The sequence below is a fragment of the Salvelinus namaycush genome, chromosome 7 (genome assembly GCF_016432855.1).
Source record: "Salvelinus namaycush isolate Seneca chromosome 7, SaNama_1.0, whole genome shotgun sequence".
Taxonomy (NCBI): domain Eukaryota; kingdom Metazoa; phylum Chordata; class Actinopteri; order Salmoniformes; family Salmonidae; genus Salvelinus; species Salvelinus namaycush.
The window spans coordinates 16368540-16392190 of NC_052313.1; the positions used below are offsets into that span (position 1 = coordinate 16368540).

Genomic DNA, 23651 nt, shown 5'->3' on the forward strand with positions numbered 1-23651 from the left:
GGTCCTGGAGTGGCCTAGCCAGTCTCCAGATCTCAACCCCATAGAAAATCTTTGGAGGGAGTTGAAAGTCCGTGTTGCCCAGCAACAGCCCAAAAACATCACTGCTCTAGAGGAGATCTGCATGGAGGAATGGGCCAAAATACCAGCAACAGTGTGTGAAAACCTTGTGAAGACTTACAGAAAACGTTTGACCTCTGTCATTGCCAACAAAGGGTATATAACAAAGTATTGAGAAACTTTTGTTATTGACCAAATACTTATTTTCCACCATAATTTGCAAATAAATTCATTAAAAATCCTACAATGTGGTTTTCTGGATTTTTTTTCCTCATTTTGTCTGTCATAGTTGAAGTGTACCTATGATGAAAATAACAGGCCTCTCTCATCTTTTTAAGTGGGAGAACTTGCACAATTGGTGGCTGACTAAATACTTTTTTGCCCCACTGTATATATGAGCTGTGGTACTTGTTGCCGGGCTACAGTCAGAATAGGGAATGAGAGGATCGTGTAGCCACCCAGCGGGGTGGTGTTGCTAGGAAATGCTGCCACCTGCTATTCTTTGAACATTTTGACAGACAGGGCCCCAAGGCCATTTGAGGCAGACTCCTTCCCCTCCTCTTTCAAACCTAATGGTATCGATCTGTCTATGATCATGTACTAATGACTAGTCTATGACTGAGACTGGAATGTCTGATAGTATGATAAAGGATCGCATAGCGTCACATGGTTGGGAGTGACTTGATTGGCCTCTCGTGTGTGTGTGTGTTAGTCTTACTTGTGCTGGGTCAACGTCATTGAGCATCACTATAGAGGTGCAGTGGTAGTCCAGCACCAGCCTCCAGAAGTCTTTGACCGTGTTGGGCAAGGGGTGCTGGGTAACGATGAACGCAGACGGCTGCTTGTAGCTCTGTGGAGGAGGAAAACGACGAGGAAGAGAAAGTCAGCAACCCCAACATGAACAGAAAGCCAGTATTTACGTCACTAAGATCAAGGACATGTCATCAGGCCTTTAGTCATAACGCAGGGAATTCTCACAATCAAGTTCAGGTTACTAAGTGAGGTTGTATGTATCTGAGGTCTGCGGGCCACTTTGTTTTTGAGGAATCATGTACAGGGAACCTATATATTTCCAGGTATTCATGACCGTTCTGAATGAATTCCACTATCAACACTAAGACCACATACTATATCCTTATTGTATATACCAAATATGCATGAGTATAATTGGTGACAAATTATTTCCATAAAGCCAATCCAAACTGAGTCATACTGCTCCGTTCGACAAAAAACACATTGCAATTATGAATGTTTTTGGTTATTTCCATGACGATGGGACAAATCCATCCAAAGCCATCTGTTTTTGAATCATTTTTGATGAGGATGTAATTGTTGGTGGAAGCAGAGAAAAAGCACTAGCCATTCATCAACATGATACACTGTCCCCCTACTGTTTAGGTTTGGCTGGGAAACGGTTGGCTAAGTAACATGGGGTGATTATTATAGAGATGGATGGGCTATTTACACACCAGCTATTTAACCACAGGACGCCCCAGGACTGCTGAGTCGCCCGCTGTCCCTTGCGCGCTCTCTCTCGGTTTCCTTCTTCCCCTTTCCTTCTCCCTCTACGCTATTCCCCAACTCCTCCCTCTTCCGTCCCCTTTGCTCCCTCTATGTCTGTCTCTCCCACTCCCTCCCTCTCTCCTTTCTCCATAATAAAGAAGTTATGTCACAGACAGCCAATATGCCACTAATCTACCACTAATAAAGTTTGCTCTTCATTCAAAGCGCCAAATCTGCCCTTTATGTAGATCGGTGATTGAACAGTGACCTATCCACATCATCATATTTCAGCACAATGATTAAAAAAAGAACAGTTCCACTATTGACTCAGCACTTTTCCAGCAGTACATTTACATCCAATGACTTGCACACAGACTGACACTGCAAGTCATTTAAAAAGGTTACGAGTGAGCGTGCCTAAGTTTGAGTGTGTGTGAGAATGAGTGTGTGTGTGTGTGAGACGTACGTCCATGAGAGCGGCGTTGATGTAGTTGGAACTCTCTCCGTCGATGGTGATGAGGAAGGGCAGACAGCGGTCTGGCGGGAGGACGTCCATGCAGCGGTTCTTCTCGTGGTTCCTGGGGAGCAGGGCGATGCTGCAGTCCTCCACACGCAACGTAGGAGTCACCATGTTCAGAGTCTGGAGGGAGGGGGGATATGAGCCTGGTAGATACCTTCAATTGTGCCTTGGAGTGAAGAGCATTTATGTACACCAATATACAATATATGTATGCATGTATGATGAACAACGCATGCTCACTCTCACACACACACACACACACACACACACACACACAGTACCCTGAACTCCTCTTTGATCTGGCTGGAGTTAGTCTGGGGGTCCAGGCGGTTCATGTCATAGTAGACCGATCGCAGCTGGTTGGCTGGGATGGTGGTGTCCCCGCACAGACACGCCTCCAAGATGGCGTCGTGGATGAACACGTACTGCTCCTGTAGGACACAGAGCGGGCCACAGGATATCGTGAGGGACAGAACGCCATGCTACGCTTAGACATACACCAGGAAGAGCTCACACTGAGAACAAAGCACCAATAGTTACCTACACATTAAGGTTACACAGAAACATGACCACACCAAAGTGATGATTGACTCAAGTCAAGTCATGACATGGTTCCAAAATCCATTTTTGGTGAGAAATCAAATCAAATCCTAATCCAATCCTCGGTTTTCCAATTGGTCTTGAGAAATACAGAATCCTGGATGGTAGACATTGGGGCTGGGTATTCTCTCATGTTGTTTAAACCCTTCTGTGTTTGCTAAGACTGTGGCTGAGCCAACGGGTACCCTGTGGACTTCCTTTCTCCAGGTAAGTAGTTCACTATATAAGGGAATAGGGTGCTATTTGGGAAACTGTCTGTGTCACCTCCACAGTGACCATTCCCATTGACCTTTCCTCTGTCAATACTACCACTCTCTCTCTCTCTCTTTCCTCTGTCAATACTACCACTCTCTCTCTCTCTCTTTCCTCTGTCAATACTACCACTCTCTCTCTCTTTCCTCTGTCAATACTACCACTCTCTCTCTTTCCTCTGTCAATACTACCACTCTCTCTCTTTCCTCTGTCAATACTACCACTCTCGCTCTCTTTCCTCTGTCAATACTACCACTCTCTCTCTTTCCTCTGTCAATACTACCACTCTCTCTCTCTCTTTCCTCTGTCAATACTACCACTCTCTCTCTCTCTTTCCTCTGTCAATACTACCACTCTCTCTCTCTTTCCTCTGTCAATACTACCACTCTCTCTCTCTTTCCTCTGTCAATACTACCACTCTCTCTCTCTCTTTCCTCTGTCAATACTACCACTCTCTCTCTCTCTCTTTCCTCTGTCAATACTACCACTCTCTCTCTCTCTCTTTCCTCTGTCAATACTACCACTCTCTCTCTCTTTCCTCTGTCAATACTACCACTCTCTCTCTTTCCTCTGTCAATACTACCACTCTCTCTCTCTCTTTCCTCTGTCAATACTACCACTCTCTCTCTCTTTCCTCTGTCAATACTACCACTCTCTCTCTCTCTTTCCTCTGTCAATACTACCACTCTCTCTCTCTCTTTCCTCTGTCAATACTACCACTCTCTCTCTTTCCTCTGTCAATACTACCACTCTCTCTCTCTCTTTCCTCTGTCAATACTACCACTCTCTCTCTCTCTTTCCTCTGTCAATACTACCACTCTCTCTCTCTCTTTCCTCTGTCAATACTACCACTCTCTCTCTCTTTCCTCTGTCAATACTACCACTCTCTCTCTCTTTCCTCTGTCAATACTACCACTCTCTCTCTCTCTTTCCTCTGTCAATACTACCACTCTCTCTCGCTCTTTCCTCTGTCAATACTACCACTCTCTCTCGCTCTTTCCTCTGTCAATACTACCACTCTCTCTCTCTCTTTCCTCTGTCAATACTACCACTCTCTCTCTCTTTCCTCTGTCAATACTACCACTCCCTCTCTCTCTTTCCTCTATCAATACTACCACTCTCTCTCTCTTTCCTCTGTCAATACTACCACTCCCTCTCTCTTTCCTCTGTCAATACTACCACTCCCTCTCTCTCTTTCCTCTGTCAATACTACCACTCCCTCTCTCTCTTTCCTCTGTCAATACTACCACTCCCTCTCTCTTTCCTCTGTCAATACTACCACTCCCTCTCTCTCTTTCCTCTGTCAATACTACCACTCCCTCTCTCTCTTTCCTCTGTCAATACTACCACTCTCTCTCTCTCTTTCCTCTGTCAATACTACCACTCTCTCTCTCTCTTTCCTCTGTCAATAATACCACTCTCTCTCTTTCCTCTGTCAATACTACCACTCTCTCTCTCTTTCCTCTGTCAATACTACCACTCTCTCTCTCTCTTTCCTCTGTCAATACTACCACTCTCTCTCTCTCTCTTTCCTCTGTCAATACTACCACTCTCTCTCTTTCCTCTGTCAATATTACCACTCTCTCTCTCTCTTTCCTCTGTCAATACTACCACTCTCTCTCTCTTTCCTCTGTCAATACTACCACTCTCTCTCTTTCCTCTGTCAATACTACCACTCTCTCTCTCTCTTTCCTCTGTCAATACTACCACTCTCTCTCTCTCTTTCCTCTGTCAATACTACCACTCTCTCTCTCTCTTTCCTCTGTCAATACTACCACTCTCTCTCTCTTTCCTCTGTCAATACTACCACTCTCTCTATCTCTTTCCTCTCTCTCTCTTTCCTCTGTCAATACTACCACTCTCTCTCTTTCCTCTGTCAATACTACCACTCTCTCTCTCTCTCTTTCCTCTGTCAATACTACCACTCTCTCTCTCTTTCCTCTGTCAATACTACCACTCTCTCTCTCTCTTTCCTCTGTCAATACTACCACTCTCTCTCTCTTTCCTCTGTCAATACTACCACTCTCTCTCTCTTTCCTCTGTCAATACTACCACTCTCTCTCTCTCTTTCCTCTGTCAATACTACCACTCTCTCTCTCTCTTTCCTCTGTCAATACTACCACTCTCTCTCTTTCCTCTGTCAATACTACCACTCTCTCTCTCTCTTTCCTCTGTCAATACTACCACTCTCTCTCTCTCTTTCCTCTGTCAATACTACCACTCTCTCTCTCTTTCCTCTGTCAATACTACCACTCTCTCTCTCTTTCCTCTGTCAATACTACCACTCTCTCTCTCTCTTTCCTCTGTCAATACTACCACTCTCTCTCTTTCCTCTGTCAATACTACCACTCTCTCTCGCTCTTTCCTCTGTCAATACTACCACTCTCTCTCTCTCTTTCCTCTGTCAATACTACCACTCTCTCTCTCTTTCCTCTGTCAATACTACCACTCCCTCTCTCTCTTTCCTCTATCAATACTACCACTCTCTCTCTCTTTCCTCTGTCAATACTACCACTCCCTCTCTCTTTCCTCTGTCAATACTACCACTCCCTCTCTCTCTTTCCTCTGTCAATACTACCACTCCCTCTCTCTCTTTCCTCTGTCAATACTACCACTCCCTCTCTCTTTCCTCTGTCAATACTACCACTCCCTCTCTCTCTTTCCTCTGTCAATACTACCACTCCCTCTCTCTCTTTCCTCTGTCAATACTACCACTCTCTCTCTCTCTTTCCTCTGTCAATAATACCACTCTCTCTCTTTCCTCTGTCAATACTACCACTCTCTCTCTCTTTCCTCTGTCAATACTACCACTCTCTCTCTCTCTTTCCTCTGTCAATACTACCACTCTCTCTCTCTCTTTCCTCTGTCAATACTACCACTCTCTCTCTCTCTCTTTCCTCTGTCAATACTACCACTCTCTCTCTTTCCTCTGTCAATACTACCACTCTCTCTCTCTTTCCTCTGTCAATACTACCACTCTCTCTCTCTCTTTCCTCTGTCAATACTACCACTCTCTCTCTCTCTCTTTCCTCTGTCAATACTACCACTCTCTCTCTCTCTCTTTCCTCTGTCAATACTACCACTCTCTCTCTTTCCTCTGTCAATACTACCACTCTCTCTCTCTCTTTCCTCTGTCAATACTACCACTCTCTCTCTCTTTCCTCTGTCAATACTACCACTCTCTCTCTTTCCTCTGTCAATACTACCACTCTCTCTCTTTCCTCTGTCAATACTACCACTCTCTCTCTTTCCTCTGTCAATACTACCACTCTCTCTCTTTCCTCTGTCAATACTACCACTCTCTCTCTTTCCTCTGTCAATACTACCACTCTCTCTCTTTCCTCTGTCAATACTACCACTCTCTCTCTCGCTTTCCTCTGTCAATACTACCACTCCCTCTCTCTCTTTCCTCTGTCAATACTACCAATCTCTCTCTCGCTTTCCTCTGTCAATACTACCACTCTCTCTCTCTCTTTCCTCTGTCAATACTACCAGTCTCTCTCTCTCTTTCCTCTGTCAATACTACCACTCTCTCTCTCTCGCTCTTTCCTCTGTCAATACTACCACTCTCTCTCTCTCGCTCTTTCCTCTGTCAATACTACCACTCTCTCTCTCGCTCTTTCCTCTGTCAATACTACCACTCTCTCTCTCGCTCTTTCCTCTGTCAATACTACCACTCTCTCTCTCTCTTTCCTGTCAATACTACCACTCTCTCTCTCGCTCTTTCCTCTGTCAATACTACCACTCTCTCTCTCGCTCTTTCCTCTGTCAATACTACCACTCTCTCTCTCTCTTTCCTGTCAATACTACCACTCTCTCTCGCTCTTTCCTCTGTCAATACTACCACTCCCTCTCTCTCTTTCCTCTGTCAATACTACCACTCCCTCTCTCTTTCCTCTGTCAATACTACCACTCTCTCTCTCTCTTTCTTCTGTCAATACTACCACTCTCTCTCTTTCCTCTGTCAATACTACCACTCTCTCTCTTTCCTCTGTCAATACTACCACTCTCTCTCTTTCCTCTGTCAATACTACCACTCTCTCTCTCGCTTTCCTCTGTCAATACTACCACTCTCTCTCTCGCTTTCCTCTGTCAATACTACCACTCCCTCTCTCTCTTTCCTCTGTCAATACTACCAATCTCTCTCTCGCTTTCCTCTGTCAATACTACCACTCTCTCTCTCGCTCTTTCCTCTGTCAATACTACCACTCCCTCTCTCTCTTTCCTCTGTCAATACTACCACTCTCTCTCTCTTTCCTCTGTCAATACTACTACTCTCTCTCTCTTTCATTCTCCCCCTTTTCCTCTCCTTCTCTCAGGAAAAAGGCCCCGGGCTTGACGTAAATCATTTATGAAGTGACATTTCAGAAACGTCTCGACTTGTCACTTCTGACAAAATCCTTGGGAGCAGAGGGTCAGTGGTTTTCAGGTTAGGCTACAGTGATGTCAGACTCCTGTCCTTGGATATGGAGTTGGAGGTGAAATGGATTTGCAGCCTACCCGGTTGTCATCAAAATATTACGAAATATCACGACAAGACACAAACTGGCTTTTTTTGTGCAACGGGGAGAAGAATGTCATTTATATGATACAGCATGTGCTCCAAGTAAACTTTGAATAGTTTTTGAGCTATGAATTTGTCAGTTCACATCAATTAAAAGTATATGTCATGGGAATCAAACAAAGTAAAGCTTGCATACAGCACGACATTAGACACTTGTTTATTGTGCATTAATATAGTATGGTCAGGGAGTTAGGAGTTGGAACTTTAGCATGTTTTTATGCGTTCTAACTCATCAGCTATTAACTATCTTTAAAAGCAAACACTAGTCTGTTGCATTTTTACTCTGAGCTGAATAATATTTGCACAGGGCTAATGAGTTGGCTCATGTTCCTTGTCAAATATCATTGTGTCACATTGTCTGTTTGGTCAGATGTTTGGGATTGGTTGTGCCAGTGGAATTTTAGATACAAAAGAAGAATCCAGAAATTGTAGACACTACAAGTCTGTCACATTGTGTTGGAGAATACACACCCTGTCCTGTATGGTCCATGGTTTCATGTGTATCATGTATTGACAGAATGAAATGTGCCTGTTTGGGGAACGTGTGTGTGTGTGTGTGTGTGTGTGTGTGTGTGTGTGTGTGTGTGTGTGTGTGTGTGTGTGTGTGTGTGTGTGTGTGTGGACGTGTTTAACTACACTTGTGGGTTTTAGGGTTAAGGTTAGAATTAGTGTTAGGGTTCGTTTTAGGGTTAGGTGCTAGGTGTAGGTGCTAGGGTTAGGTATTCAGGTTAAGGTTAGGTTAAGGAAAAATAGGATTTTGAATGGGATTGAATTGTGTGTCCACACAAGGTTAGTTATACAAGAATGTGTATGCGCGAGTGCGTGTGGTGTGTTTGGGATTGTGTACAGTGGAAGCGAGTAAAGACACTTGGAGCAGGGTCGTGTAATGGTGTGTGTGTGTGTCTGTTTGTGTATGTACGTCTCTGTGTGCTTGTTTCTCTCTCTCCCTGTGTATTTGGGTTCGAGCAGGGACAGGGTCATTCTTACCTCTGTCTGGACCATATTAACCCTTCGTGAGCGCAACTCTCTCACACAGTTGTAGATGTCGACCACACCCTCTCTCTCAGCCATGTCCAGCATGATGTCAATCACGATGAAACAGCCGGTCCTGCCCGCCCCCGCACTGATGACGCAAACACACACACACACACACACGCACATACAGCGTGAGAATCAGAGCACAACACACACTCTTCATAGAAAAGCACCGGTTGCCAAATTATCTGGGACTATTTCGATTGGAAACATCAGTACAGATTGTACATGACAGTCTAAACAGTTGGAGCTGTGGCTGACAATAGCAGATCCACTTTATTTAGTGTGGCTGATCTTGGGAGTGAGATGACTTAACTAATATCCATTAGGAACTTCTTTCTGAGTCATACAGGATGAAGAGTCAGAGAGAGAGAGAGAGAGAGAGAGAGAGAGAGAGAGAGAGAGAGAGAGAGAGAGAGAGAAAATAGAGCGAGAGGGAGTAGAGAGAAAGAGAGAGAAAGAGATGGAAAGAGAGATGAGAGAAAAAAAAGAGCGAAAGGTAGAGATGTATACAGACAGCCAGAAGCCACAGTGAGTGTGTCTGACCTGCAGTGGACCACCATGGGCCCGGCATTGGCAGGGGTCTTGGACTTGACCCTGCGTACGAAGCCAAGCAGGCCGGTGGCGTGGTAGGGCACCCCGTGGTCCGGCCAGCCCGTGAAGTGGAACTGACGGATCTCCCGGATCTCATGGGCTCCCCTCTAGAGAGAGAAGACCGAAAGATACAGAGTTGATTACTTCATTTGGATTCACAAGTACCAAGGACACAAACATCAGAGGTCATACAGATGCCTGGACTTCTGACACATGCACATGTATATGCAGGCACCCACACACGCACACCCAAACAGACCCAGAGCTTTTTAACTTTGAGCAGCAGCTCTCTCTCCCCTCCCCTCCACCTCCCTATAAGCACTTTAAAGTTAGCTGTTTTCATGATCAAAGTTGTGTTTTGATCTTGGGGGGAGGGACTAAAGTAGATAAAGCAGGGATGACAAAGCCCATCTCTGGGGGGATGGAAGAGGAGAAAAACAGCTGGAGGAGAGTGGTGATTCACACACACAGCAAGCAGGCTGGATACAGACGGCAGGGCGGACACCCGTCTGAGCCTTGAGCACTCATGCACACACACACACACACACACACACACACACACACACACACACACACACACACACACACACACACACACACACACACACACACACACACACACACACACACACACACACACACACACACACACACACACACGGCAGGGGAAATATTCACAGCTTAAAAGCCCATGGGGATAGAATAAGTGGAAAAGCGGATAGGCCTGGTAACAGCTCTGAGTACAATAGGATGAGAAACAAAATGGCTATTATACAGACAGCCAGGCATTCTGAAAGACAGATGGACCTATTATAAAGGACGTATCTAAGAACCTTCATTAAAGTAGTGGTGAGTACATGAAGCTCTGTCCAGGGGTGGCATATAGTAGCTAACATGTCTAAATAGAAAACAACCAGGAAACCCCTTCTCTGAAAGTGAGGTAGTATAGGAAAAACATGACGGTGATAAGTATGAATAGCGTTAAGGCAGTGATAGCCAATGCTTGGTGAGTGTTCTGGAGAAAAATGACTTCCGTTTATTGCCTAGGTGGGAGTTACAGTTCATATTAGGAAATCAGAACATTTAAATAAATTCATTAGGCCCTAATCTATTGATTTCACGACTGGGAATACAGATATGCATCTGTTGGTTACAGATACCTTGAAAAAAAGGTAGGGGCATGGATCAGAAAGCCAGTCAGTATCTGGTGTGACCACCATTTATTTGCCTCATGCTGCGCAACATCTCCTTCACATAGAGTTGATCAGACTGTTGATTGTGGCCTGTGGAATGTTGTCCCACTCCTCTTCAATGGCTGTGTGAAGTTGCTGGATATTGTCGGGAACTAGAACACGCTGTCGTACACATCGATCCAGAGCATCCCAAACAGGCTCAATGGGTGGCATGTTTGGTGAGTATGCAGGTCATGGAAGAACTGGGACATTTTCAGCTTCCAATTGTGTACAGATCCTTGCGACATGGGGCCCGTGCATTATCATGCTGAAACATGAGGTGATGGCAGCTGATGAATGGCATGACAATGGGCATCAGGATCTTGTCAAAGTATCTCTGTGCATTCAAATTGCCACCGATAAAATGCAATGGTGTTCGTTGTTGATTGCTTATGCCTGCCCATAGCATAAACCCACCACCACGGGGCACTCTGTTCACAACATTGACATCAGCAAACTGCTCGCCCACACGATGCCATACATCCATCTGCCCAATACAACTGAAGCCGGGATAAATCTGTGAAGTGCACACTTCTCCAGTGTGCTAGTGGCCATCAAAGGTGAGAATTTGACCACTGAAATCGGTTACGACGCCAAACTGCAGTCGGGTCAAGACCCTGGTGAGGACGAGGTGCACGCAGATGAGCTTCCCTGAGACGCTTTCTGACAGTATATGCAGCAATTCTTCAGTTGTGCAAACCCACAGTTTCATCACTTGTCCGGTTGGCTGGTCTCAGATGATCCCGCAGGTGAAGAAGTCGGATGTGGAGGTCCTGGGCTGGCGTGGTTATATGTGGTCTGCGGTTGAGATGCCGTTTGGACATACTGCCAAATTCTCAAAAACAATGTTTATGGTAGAGAAATTAACATTCAATGATCTGGCAACAGCTCTGGTGGACATTCCTGCAGTCAGCATGCCAATTGCACACTCCCTCAAAACTTGAGACATCTGTGGCACATTGTGTTGTGTGACAAAACGTACCTTTTCAGAGTGGTATTTTATTGTCCCCAGCACAAGGTGCACCTGTGTAATGATCATGCTGTTTAATCAGCTTCTTGATATGCCACACCTTTCAGGTGGATGGATTATCTTGGCAAAGGAGAAATGCTCAGTAACAGGGATGTAAACAAATTTGTGCAGAAAATGCTAGAGAAATGTGCTTTTTATGCATATAGAACATTTCTGGGATCTTTTATTTCAGCTCATGATACATGGGACCAACACTTTACATGTTGCTTTATATATAATACATACAATGGAAAACAATACACTACAATGAATAACTTCCAATATCATGATCACTTGGAGTGTCCGTACCTTTTCCACGGCGAAGGTCCTGATGACGTACTCTGACAGCAGCTGGGTCTCGATGAGGGTCACCTTCATGTCCCTGTAGATCTCAGTGTCGTCAGGCCAGTACTTACAGCACTTCACCTGAGGGGACAGAGGGGACACAGGGTGTAATGGGATGACCTGACCGCAGTTTAGTTGCTTGTCAACAACCTCCGTCCACACCTTGAAATATCTTTTCTGTTCGTTCAAGGTGAAAACCTGACAGACATTTTTGCCTAGTTTGGAACTTAATGTACTTACTTCTGTGTGGTGAGTTTGGGAGCGTTGGGATGAGAATGTGTGCATGTTACTGAAGGTAGTCTATTGTGTAAGGTGTTGTTGGGCAACAGTTCATTTGTGAGTCAACTCAAAAGTTTTTTTTACCATTAAAGTTCCGTAAATATAATTCTGCTCTCTTAGTGAGTTGTGTTGAACAGGTTCACCTCAATCACAGAACACACAGACAGACCCTCCTTTAACATCACAACCACTACAGTCCAGTTTGACCACTATCACACACTTTATGATCACTTCAAACTGGGCATCAACCATCCAACAGTGTGACGTATGACTCCCAATGGACAAGACGAAAGGTCTGAGAAGGTCATGTCAGCTTGTGAAATTGTTGTGTCTGAAATGGCACCCTATTCCCTGTATAGCGCACTACTTTGGCACACTATTTCCTGTATAGCGCACTACTTTGGCACCCTAGAGTGCCATTTGAGACGCAGCCAGTGAGTGACATCTTGGTGCTGTCCCATATAGCGACAGGCAGGTGGCCCTCCTCTTTGTTAGAGCAGATGCTCAAATGTCCCAGCTCTAATTACCCATACTGCACCACTGGGCTCTTTCCTCATTAAGAGGTTGTGAACCCTGGGGTCACCAGAAGTCGCACAGCGCAGATTCTATGATGATACCACCTCACTTATCTGGCCCCTCCCCCACAGTAAGAGGTGTAAAAGCATATAGGCCTATTTCGTACACAGTGGAAGTTACTTCCCTAATTTGGCAATTGAACAATCAATGAAATTCAACAAAAATTTGAGCCTCTTCTTCACAGTCTCTGTTTTAGTTTTTTCAGTCCTGGATTTTCTGATGGTATCCTCTCTCTCCCGCTCTCTCTCTGCTCCCTCCCTCCGTCCTCTTCTCTGTCACTCACACCAGCCTTATCTTCTCTCCGGGTCATCCTTATCTTCCTCTCCATTTCTCCATCTGTCTGTCCTCTTTTCATCCCTACCGCCCTCCTCTTCCTCCACCCTTCCTCTCCCCTCCCCTGCTGTCTCCTTTGTGATAGTGTAATTAGGGGGGGGGGATCTAATTGATGATATAATTGTGTTTTAATGGCCACGTACATTATTCTCCCGCAGCTCCGCCTTAGTCACGCTAGCTGTCAGCACTGGAAGCAATTATAGTTACTTCTCTGGAGAGGACCAGAAAACATTGTTTAACTGCGATAGGAATCTCTGTTTTCTTAAATGATATTCCTATCTGTCTTCTGTGACAGTGTTGATCATGGAGAGACCAATATAGAATAATAATATGAGTGTTTCCAAGAGGTAGGGCTTCCCTGGTGACTTTCTTGGTATAGAAAAAGACACAGCTATACCTTAAAGTATTTAGTATTCAACTGGTCATAATGAGCAAATCGTCAATTAGTAGCAGCGGTCTGACTAACAGAAATAACTGGAAATTATTTGATATTGAGATAAAAACAGTTGCATTGGACCTTTCAGTAAGAATATAAAGAGATGTTAGAGAGACCCTACCTCCATTCACACACACATTAGTGAGTTACTCTTGCATGTAAACGGTATGATGGAAGTACCATTGTGACAAACCATTTCGTGGTTTGATTTGATAATCTGTCGAGCATTTTTTATTTTATTGAACCTTTATTTAACTAGGCAAGTCAATTAAGAACACATTCTTATTTACAATGACGGCCTACCCCGGCCAAACCCTATACCGGACGACGCTGGGCCAATTGTGCGTTGCCCTATGGGACTCCCAATCACAGCCGGTTGTGATATAGCCTGGAATCTAACCAGGGTCTGTAGTGACGCCTCTAACACTGAGATGCAGTGCCTTAGACCGCTGCGCCACCCGGGAGCATGATCGATTTTAATACATGGTTTATGATGGTGTACTGTAGTTTTGTATTTCATGTCTTTACAGTACTGGGCCGCTCAATTACATGTAGTTGGTACATTCAGATCTTGGAAGCCATTTTCTAAAGTAGGTTGCATGAATATGCTTCCTTATGCCCTCATCTCCTACTAGGCCCTGTTTCCTGATATAGCCTTTAAGAGGAATCTCAATGTCGTTGGAGACGATTTTAAGATGATCCCATAAGGTTTCTATTCAAGGACTCATAACTAGTAGCCTAAAGAATTTCAGATCTCTGTGTCCATGTGCTTTCCTTCTTGTGGGAAGCCCAGACAAAAGCTTATTAAACGTTTTGGGCGACCTGACCAAATTCATACAGCAATTTGAGTTATTGATCTTTCATTGTCATTGAAAGCAATTTTAAGAAGCTGTAAATATGTTCTACTGTCACACCCTGGCCTTAGTTATCTTTGTTTTCATTATTATTTTAGTTAGGTCAGGGTGTGACATGGTGAAGTATGTGTTTTTGTATTGTCTAGGGTGTTGTTTGGTTTAGGGGGTTAAGTAGAGTAGATGGTTTAGTGTTCAGTGTAGGTGTCTAGGAAAGTCTATGGTTGCCTGAATTGGTTCTCAATTAGAGACAGCTGGTTATTGTTGTCTCTGATTGGGAGCCATATTTAAGGCAGCCATAGGCTTTAGCTAGTTGTGGGTAATTGTCTATGTGTAGTGTTTGTGTCAGCACTATTTATAAGTATAGCTTCACGGTCGTCTGTTTGTTATTTTGTTAGTTTTTGTATAGTTGTTCGTTTCTTGTTTTTTCTCTCTTCTATAATAAAAGAAGATGTATTTTGCACACGCTGCGCCTTGGTCCTCTCTCTCTTGTCAAGACGATCGTGACAGAATTACCCACCAATCTAGGACCAAGCGGCGTGTCAAGCGGCAACAGGACCCACCTACACAGGATTCATGGACATGGGAGGAGATATTGGATGGAAAGGGACCTTGGGCACAACCGGGAGAATATCGCCTCCCTCGTGAAGAGCTGGAGGCAGCTAAAGCCGAGAGGAGGCGATATGAGGAGGCAGCACGGAAGCAAGGCTGGAAGCCCGTGAGTACAACCCAAAAATTTCTTGGGGGGGGGCCTTAAAGGGAGTGTGGCGAAGTCAGGTAGGAGACCTGCGCCTACTCCCTGTACTTACCGTGGAGAGCGAGAGTACGGGCAGACACCGTGTTACGCAGTAGAGCGCATGGTGTCTCCTGTACGCGTGCATAGCCCGGTTCGGTACATTCCAGCTCCACGTATCGGCCGGGCTAGATTGAGCGTTGAGCCGGATGTCATGAAGCCGGCCCAACGCATCTGGTCACCAGTGCGTCTCCTCGGGCCGGCTTACATGGCACCAGCCTTACGCATGGTGTCCCCGGTTCGCCTACATAGCCCGGTGCGGGTTATTCCACCTCCCCGCACTGGTCGGGCGACGGGGAGCATACAACCAGGTAAGGTTGGGCAGGCTCAGTGCTCAAGGGAGCCAGTACGCCTGCACGGTCCGGTATTTCCGGCGCCACCTCCCCGCCCCAACCCAGTACCACCAGTGCCTCCTCCACGCACTAGCCCTATGGTGCGTGTCTCCAGCCCTTTACCACCAGTGCCTACACCACGCACCAAGCCTCCTGTGTGTCCCCAGAGTCCTGTGCGTCCTGTTGCTGCTCCCCGCACTAGCCCTGAGATGCGTGTCCCCAGTCCGGTACCACCAGTTCCGGCACCACGCACTAGGCCTAATGTGCGCTCCCAGGGTCCAGCATGCCCTGTTCCTTCTCCCCGCACTAGCCTGAAGGTGTGTGTCTTTAGCCCGGTACCTCCAGTTCCGGCACCACGCACCAGGCCTACAGTGCGTCTCAGCCGGCCAGAGTCTGCCGTCTGCCCAACGGCGCCTGAACTGCCCGTCTGCCCAACGGCGCCTGAACTGCCCGTCTGCCCAACGGCGCCTGAACTGCCCGTCTGCCCAACGGCGCTTGAACTGCCCGTCTGCCCAACAGCGCCTGAACTGCCCGTCTGCCCAACGCTGTCTGAACTGTCCGTCTGCCAAGCGCCGAATGAACTGCCCGTCTGTACTGAGTCTTCAAAGCCGCCCGTCTGTACTGAGCCTGCAAAGCCGCCCGTCTGCCATGAGCCGCCAGAGCCGCCCGCCAGACAGGAGCCGCCAGAGCCTTCCGCCAGACAGGAGCCGCCAGAGCCTTCCGCCAGACAGGAGCAGCCAGAGCCTTCCGCCAGACAGGAGCAGCCAGAGCCTTCCGCCAGACAGGATCAGCCAGAGCCTTCCGCCAGACAGGATCAGCCAGAGCCTTCCGCCAGACAGGATCAGCCAGAGCCTTCCGCCAGACAGGATCAGCCAGAGCCTTCCGCCAGACAGGATCAGCCAGAGCCTTCCGCCAGCCAGGATCAGCCAGAGCCTTCCGCCAGCCATGAGCAGCCAGAGCCTTCCGCCAGCCATGAGCAGCCAGATCCGTCAGCCAGCCATGAGCAGCCAGAGCCGTCAGCCAGCCATGAGCAGCCAGATCCGTCAGCCAGCCATGAGCAGCCAGATCCGTCAGCCAGCCATGAGCAGCCAGATCCGTCAGCCAGCCATGAGCAGCCAGATCCGTCAGCCAGCCATGAGCAGCCAGATCCGTCAGCCAGCCATGAGCAGCCAGATCCGTCAGCCAGCCATGAGCAGCCAGATCCGTCAGCCAGCCATGAGCAGCCAGATCCGTCAGCCAGCCATGAGCAGCCAGATCCGTCAGCCAGCCATGAGCAGCCAGATCCGCCAGAGCCGTCATCCAGCCAGGATCCGCCAGAGCCGTCATCCAGCCAGGATCCGCCAGAGCCAGCCAGCCAGGATCCGCCAGCCAGCCAGGGTCTACCAGAGCCAGCCAGCCAGGATCCGCCATCCAGCCAGGATCCGTCCCTCAGTCCGGAGCTGCCGTCCCTCAGTCCGGAGCTGCCCCTTATCCTGGTGCTGCCCCTTATCCTGGTGCTGCCCCTTATCCTGGTGCTGCCCCTTATCCTGGTGCTGCCCCTTATCCTGGTGCTGCCCCTTATCCTGGTGCTGCCCCTTATCCTGGTGCTGCCCCTCAGTCCGGTGCTGCCCCTCAGTCCGGTGCTGCCCCTTAGTCCGGTGCTGCCACTTAGTCCGGTGCTGCCACTTAGTCCGGTGCTGCCACTTAGTCCGGTGCTGCCACTTAGTCCGGTGCTGCCCCTTAATCCAGTGGGGTTAAGTTGGAGGGTGGTCATTTGGAGGAGGCTACGAAAGCGGGTAGTGACTATGGTGGGGTGGGGACCACGACCAGTGCCGGAGCCGCCACCGTGGACAGACGCCCACCCAGACCCTCCCCTAGACTTTATGCTGGTGCGCCCGGAGTTCGCACCTTAAGGGGGGGGTTATGTCACACCCTGGCCTTAGTTATCTTTGTTTTCATTATTATTTTAGTTAGGTCAGGGTGTGACATGGTGAAGTATGTGTTTTTGTATTGTCTAGGGTGTTGTTTGGTTTAGGGGGTTAAGTAGAGTAGATGGTTTAGTGTTCAGTGTAGGTGTCTAGGAAAGTCTATGGTTGCCTGAATTGGTTCTCAATTAGAGACAGCTGGTTATTGTTGTCTCTGATTGGGAGCCATATTTAAGGCAGCCATAGGCTTTAGCTAGTTGTGGGTAATTGTCTATGTGTAGTGTTTGTGTCAGCACTATTTATAAGTATAGCTTCACGGTCGTCTGTTTGTTATTTTGTTAGTTTTTGTATAGTTGTTCGTTTCTTGTTTTTTCTCTCTTCTATAATAAAAGAAGATGTATTTTGCACACGCTGCGCCTTGGTCCTCTCTCTCTTGTCAAGACGATCGTGACATCTACGTGCACTATTTCTATGCTTCATGTTCTTAAGTTTAGTTTTTGCCTCTTTAACTTTCGGTTTTGTACACCAGCTTCAAACAGCTGAAAATACAATATTTTTGGTTATGAAAAATATATTTCACAGTGGTTTAGATAGTACAATAATTCTCTACATAATGACTGCTTGTTTTGTCACAAACTGAAATTAGGCGAACTATTAGAATTTTACCAAGCAGGGAATGGTAAAGCGATTCCTGTATTGTGGATCTTTAAAGAATGCCAATCTAGGAGAGCTATCTGGAACAACTAGTTTTCTTATACCTACCACCACAGAGACTAATACGGCTTTGTCAAACTAGTGCCACTTCCATTCTCTCAGGTGTTGTGTGCCACACTGGGTAAGCATGTAAGGACAGCAGGCGACGGTTCTGAGAGGAACTTGGATTAAGTACATGATCCGTGATAGGAAGAGAGGTTTAACAATACAAAGCACTCCTACTGGTCACAGAGTGTAATGTAGCCTTAAAACATAAATACACTCACACAAAATAAAACATTGGGAGGATGATTTGGGTTAGTACGATTAGATATCCATCCGAGTCTTACTAGGTACCTCATCACCATCTGACAGGATAAATAAAGTGTACAGGGTCACTGTGGAGCTGACTGCAGCTTCAGCCCTGATCATCAGTGAAAGGAAGTTGGGTATCCAGTGACACGATCATAAACAGTATGGAGCTCAAGTCAAGACGCTCCAGATCCTCCAGCCTCTCAGATCCCCCTGATACGCTAGCTTATCCCTGAAGAGCATCCTATAGGTGAAGTCTCGGCAGAAATATCCTATTAATTCCAACCGTGTCTGACAGCTACGATATAGATGATCAGCCAGCGATATGCTTTGGGTGGCTGCCTGCGTCACTCACTAACACATTATCTGGGGTAGTGTTATTCTTCACGTCTAGTTGTGCCTTGTGCTCCCTCCACCTGCGGTCCAGAAGGGAAGTAGAAACAGGAGACAGGCTAGATCGAAAACAAACAAAACTGCTTGGCATGAACGCGAAAAGCGACAGAAGCCTGGGAGAAGGGATTTCCCAGAGTTCATCAGTGGTGAAGCGGCCTAGCAGACAATGGCTGTGGAGTGAGTGGTTTTTATTATTATGGTGGAAAAGAATGCCGCTGTGCCTCCCTGCCTGCCGACCCTGGCCTGCCTGCAGCCCACTGAAGGGGCCTGGAGAGTGGAGACTCAACAGGGGGCAAGATGGGACAGCCAGGGCTGAGTGGTTAAAACAATAGCACCAGGTGGTGGGAGGATTCACCCGCTTGGCTAGCGCTTTGTGGCCGTGCATCACTCGGTTCCCTTTTGTTGATTTGATATGGTGCCAGCGGGAGTTGGGGCCCTTCCTTAAATGAGCCACTGACAGGTTAGGCATGCCCTCTCTGTCGTTGTGTGTATGAGTGTGTGCGTGAGAGTGTGTATGATTGTGTGTGTGTGCGTGCGTGCACGTGTATTGTTATGGGTTTGACAGCTTCAGAGAGCTTATTCGACTAACCGGTCAGATCACTCTCTGATCACGCCTCTCAAGGCTTTCACCAATGGTTGATTGGCTTGAACGAGGTCTGTACCCACACGGGACATTACACCCCAGTAGATTGGCATTGTCTAGCGTTGCTTTCCAGAAAACACTCAAATGTTGGGCCCCTGGTTTCTGTATGCCAGGCCTGGAAAATGTCCACCTTTTAGTTTACTTGATTTATTTATTGGCTGAATCAATAAAATGTACCAGAATTGAGTTTGTCTTTAGTGTGTGTAGTGTGTGACTGTGTGTGTGTGTTTATGCGTGTGTGTGTCTGGGGTCTCGTGGTACTCACCCTGCCCACCTCCACCAGGTTGGTCACCATGACGATGGTTGCCGTGTTCTCATGCCACACCATCCTCCAGAAATCGTAGACCGTCTCTTGCATGGGCCCTGAGGAGAGACAGAGGGAGAGGGAGAGAGAGCGAGCGAGGGAGAGAGAGAGAAAGAAAGAGAGAGAAAGGGTGTGAGTTTGTGTATGCGAAGCTCTTTGTGACCATACGGACATCATGTTATGAATGACACCAACACGTGATTTTCCAATATAAAAGTGCGTGTATTGTCCAAATATTGTCAGGATTGTCAGATCCTCTACTTATACCAGGTTCTTCTCATACTAATTCAATTTTCATCACATCCTTGTTAGCGTTTTTCACATTTGTCGATTATTTGCTTGTTTTCTGAGCAATGAAAAGTGCACAGGTTCAGCTGGTTAACACCTTGTTTATCCCAGTTGAACTTTATCAACACAGGACACTGGGGCTGTGTGCCTGTACATTCTGATCACTGTTGACAGGGCAATCAGCTAATGCCTGGATCTAAGTCAACACACACGCGGTGAATGACAAGAAGCTTTACGCCAGGCAGGGGGACAGAAATCTGTGCACACACTCTCAATTAACTCCTACACACTTTAATGTGGGCCGTGTTTAAGATTGCACCGAGCAATAAAGGATCCCTGGAAGGAATTAAGAATTACTAATTTAATTAATTCAAATTAGCATTGTTTTTTAATCAACTGGCAAATGCAAAAAAAAAATACTTTGGACGAGCTAATTAGCTCATGCAAATCCGTGTGTGTGTCCTCGAGAGCTGCGGCGTGTGTACCGTCAGCCACAGCAAATTGCTTCCAACAGCTAAAACATACACATGCGCCAGCACACACACACACGCGCGTACACACACGAAGCTCCCTGCAGATGTTCCATATTCATGCTCACACAAACAGCCGCATTACCAAACACTGGTGTCGCATTTTAAAATGCTTGAGAATTCGCCGGATGACACTTCCAGGTGCCTTTACCTCTAGTGCAAGCGAGCAGGTTTCCTCATTATCGATGCCAGGCCACATGCTCTCCTGGTATTCATAACCATCTCTCCAAGGATTAAGAGCCGATACACTCCCTGTTCTCCCCTGGCCCCCTTCACTCCTCCTAACAGCAACCATCACCAGTCTAGACTTATTATTTTCTTTCTAAATTAAAGGCAGATTCAGTTCAATCAGAACAGTGTGTGTCCTACAGTTACTCATCCAACCAGGGATAGGAAGATTTTTTTCTCTGGAGGAAGTGATGGTGTTATGTAGATGATATGAAAAAAGGACCGCACTCGGGATGAATGGAGGTTTGATCTCCCAACTATTTCCTTCTAAGAGCTCTATGCAAGTACCTCCCCCCTTCCCTTCCCTTCCTCCCTCCTTTCCCCTCCTTATGAACACACTTCGTGAACCTGTGAGACGTTTGCCAACTAAACCAGTCATCTGTGTTGACACAGCGTTAACAGTGGATATGTACAACTGTGTAGAGAAAGAAAGTCTCGGCGGAGGAGAGGCGCGAAGCGCGGCTGGTGTCGTCGTCTGGGAGAAGAAAAAGTGACACGACGCATCATCGTTGAGCAGCTGCGGTAAATGGCCTAGTGCGGCAGAGGGTAAAGCCAAGTCATGCAACTCCAATTAGTTGTGGAGAAGAGATTCTCCCATGGTGCACTGGGGGAATAGGACAAGGAAGTAGGAGAAAAAAGCTAAACAAAAGCTTCACAGACGGCTGGAGTGGACAGGCTGTCAGAGGAGAGGCTCTGTCGTCGTAATGCTTTTCATCCTGGCACCCCGCCAGCCACAGATACAGACACACAAATTGCTGCGATTCTTCAGGAGGGAAGGAGACTAGGCTATTTCTTTGCACCTTTTTCCCCTAGAAAGAGAAACATGCCAGCCAGTCAGCGATTGTGTGAGGACCGAGTTAATAAAGAAAGGTTGTATGTATTTTAATAAATGATATTATATTAAAAAGGCTATACAGACCTTTAGCCTCTGGGGGTACTCTTGAGAGAAAAGGGGTGAATGGACAAAATGCACCTCCCCACACCCATGAGTAAAAACATACACTGAGTGTACAAAACATTAGGAACCCCTTCCTAATATTGAGTTGCACCCCCTTTTGCCCTCAAAAAATCCTCAATTTGTAAGGGCATGGACTCTGTGTCGAAAGTGTCAATGTGTCGAAAGCGTTCCAAAGGGATACTGGCCCATGTTGACTCCAGTGCTTCTCACAGTTGTGTTAAGTTGGCTGGATGTCCTTTGGGTGGTTGACCATTCTTGATACACACAGGAAACTGTTGAGCGTGAAAAGAACAGCAGCGTTGCAGTTCTTGACACGTTCCAACCGGTGTGCCTGGCACCTACCACCATACCCCGTTTAAAGGCACTTCAATGTTTTGTCTTGCCCATTCACATTCTCAATGGCACTCCTACACAAACCATGTCTTAATTGTTTCAAGGCTTAAACATCCTGCTTTAACATCTCCTCTGCTTCATCTACACTGATTGAAGTGGATTAAACAAGTGACATAAATAAGGGATCATATACACTGCTCAAAAAAATAAAGGGAACACTTAAACAACACAATGTAACTCCAAGTCAATCACACTTCTGTGAAATCAAACTGTCCACTTAGGAAGCAACACTGATTGACAATAAATTTCACATGCTGTTGTGCAAATGGAATAGACAAAAGGTGGAAATTATAGGCAATTAGCAAGACACCCCCAATAAAGGACTGATTCTGCAGGTGGTGACCACAGACCACTCCTCAGTTCCTATGCTTCCTGGCTGATGTTTTGGTCACTTTTGAATGCTGACGGTGCTCTCACTCTAGTGGTAGCATGAGACGGAGTCTACAACCCACACAAGTGGCTCAGGTAGTGCAGCTCATCCAGGATGGCACATCAATGCGAGCTGTGGCAAGAAGGTTTGCTGTGTCTGTCAGCGTAGTGTCCAGAGCATGGAGGCGCTACCAGGAGACAGGCCAGTACATCAGGAGACGTGGAGGAGGCCGTAGGAGGGCAACAACCCAGCAGCAGGACCGCTACCTCTGCCTTTGTGCAAGGAGTAGCACTGCCAGAGCCCTGCGAAATGACCTCCAGCAGGCCACAAATGTGCATGTGTCAGCATATGGTCTCACAAGGGCTCTGAGGATCTCATCTCGGTACCTAATGGCAGTCAGGCTACCTCTGGCGAGCGCATGGAGGGCTGTGCGGCCCCACAAAGAAATGCCACCCCACACCATGACTGACCCACCGCCAAACCGGTCATGCTGGAGGATGTTGCAGGCAGCAGAACGTTCTCCACGGCGTCTCCAGACTCTGTCACGTCTGTCACATGTGCTCATGTGCTCAGTGTGAACCTGCTTTCATCTGTGAAGAGCACAGGGCGCAGTGGCGAATTTGCCAATCTTGGTGTTCTCTGGCAAATGCCAAACGTCCTGCACGGTGTTGGGCTGTAAGCACAACCCCCACCTGTGGACGTCGGGCCCTCATACCACCCTCATGGAGTCTGTTTCTGACCGTTTGAGCAGACACATGCACATTTGTGGCCTGCTGGAGGTCATTCTGCAGGGCTCTGGCAGTGCTACTCCTTGCACAAAGGCGGAGGTAGCGGTCCTGCTGCTGGGTTGTTGCCCTCCTACGGCCTCCTCCACGTCTCCTGATGTACTGGCCTGTCTCCTGGTAGCGCCTCCATGCTCTGGACACTACGCTGACAGACACAGCAAACCTTCTTGCCACAGCTCGCATTGATATGCCATCCTGGATGAGCTGCACTACCTGAGCCACTTGTGTGGGTTGTAGACTCCGTCTCATGCTACCACTAGAGTGAGAGCACCGCCAGCATTCAAAAGTGACCAAAACATCAGCCAGGAAGCATAGGAACTGAGAAGTGGTCTGTGGTCACCACCTGCAGAATCACTCCTTTATTGGGGGTGTCTTGCTAATTGTCTATAATTTCCACCTTTTGTCTATTCCATTTGCACAACAGCATGTGAAATTTATTGTCAATCAGTGTTGCTTCCTAAGTGGACAGTTTGATTTCACAGAAGTGTGATTGACTTTGAGTTACATTGTGTTGTTTAAGTGTTCCCTTTACTTTTTTG

The 23651-nt window shown here is 47.0% G+C and overlaps 1 protein-coding gene across 2 annotated transcripts in view; it reads right to left on the bottom strand.

Annotated features, from left to right (window-relative positions):
* Nucleotides 1–23651, bottom strand: part of LOC120051029 (receptor-type tyrosine-protein phosphatase mu-like) — a 315310-nt gene that overhangs the window by 13840 nt on the left and 277819 nt on the right. For both annotated transcript variants that reach the window (XM_038997620.1, XM_038997619.1), the window contains 7 exons: nt 19522–19619; nt 11676–11792; nt 9078–9232; nt 8484–8619; nt 2362–2511; nt 2027–2200; nt 776–907 (listed from right to left, as the gene is read on the bottom strand). In XM_038997620.1, the coding sequence (XP_038853548.1) occupies nt 776–907; nt 2027–2200; nt 2362–2511; nt 8484–8619; nt 9078–9232; nt 11676–11792; nt 19522–19619 (962 nt within the window). The remainder of the gene's footprint in view (nt 1–775; nt 908–2026; nt 2201–2361; nt 2512–8483; nt 8620–9077; nt 9233–11675; nt 11793–19521; nt 19620–23651) is intronic.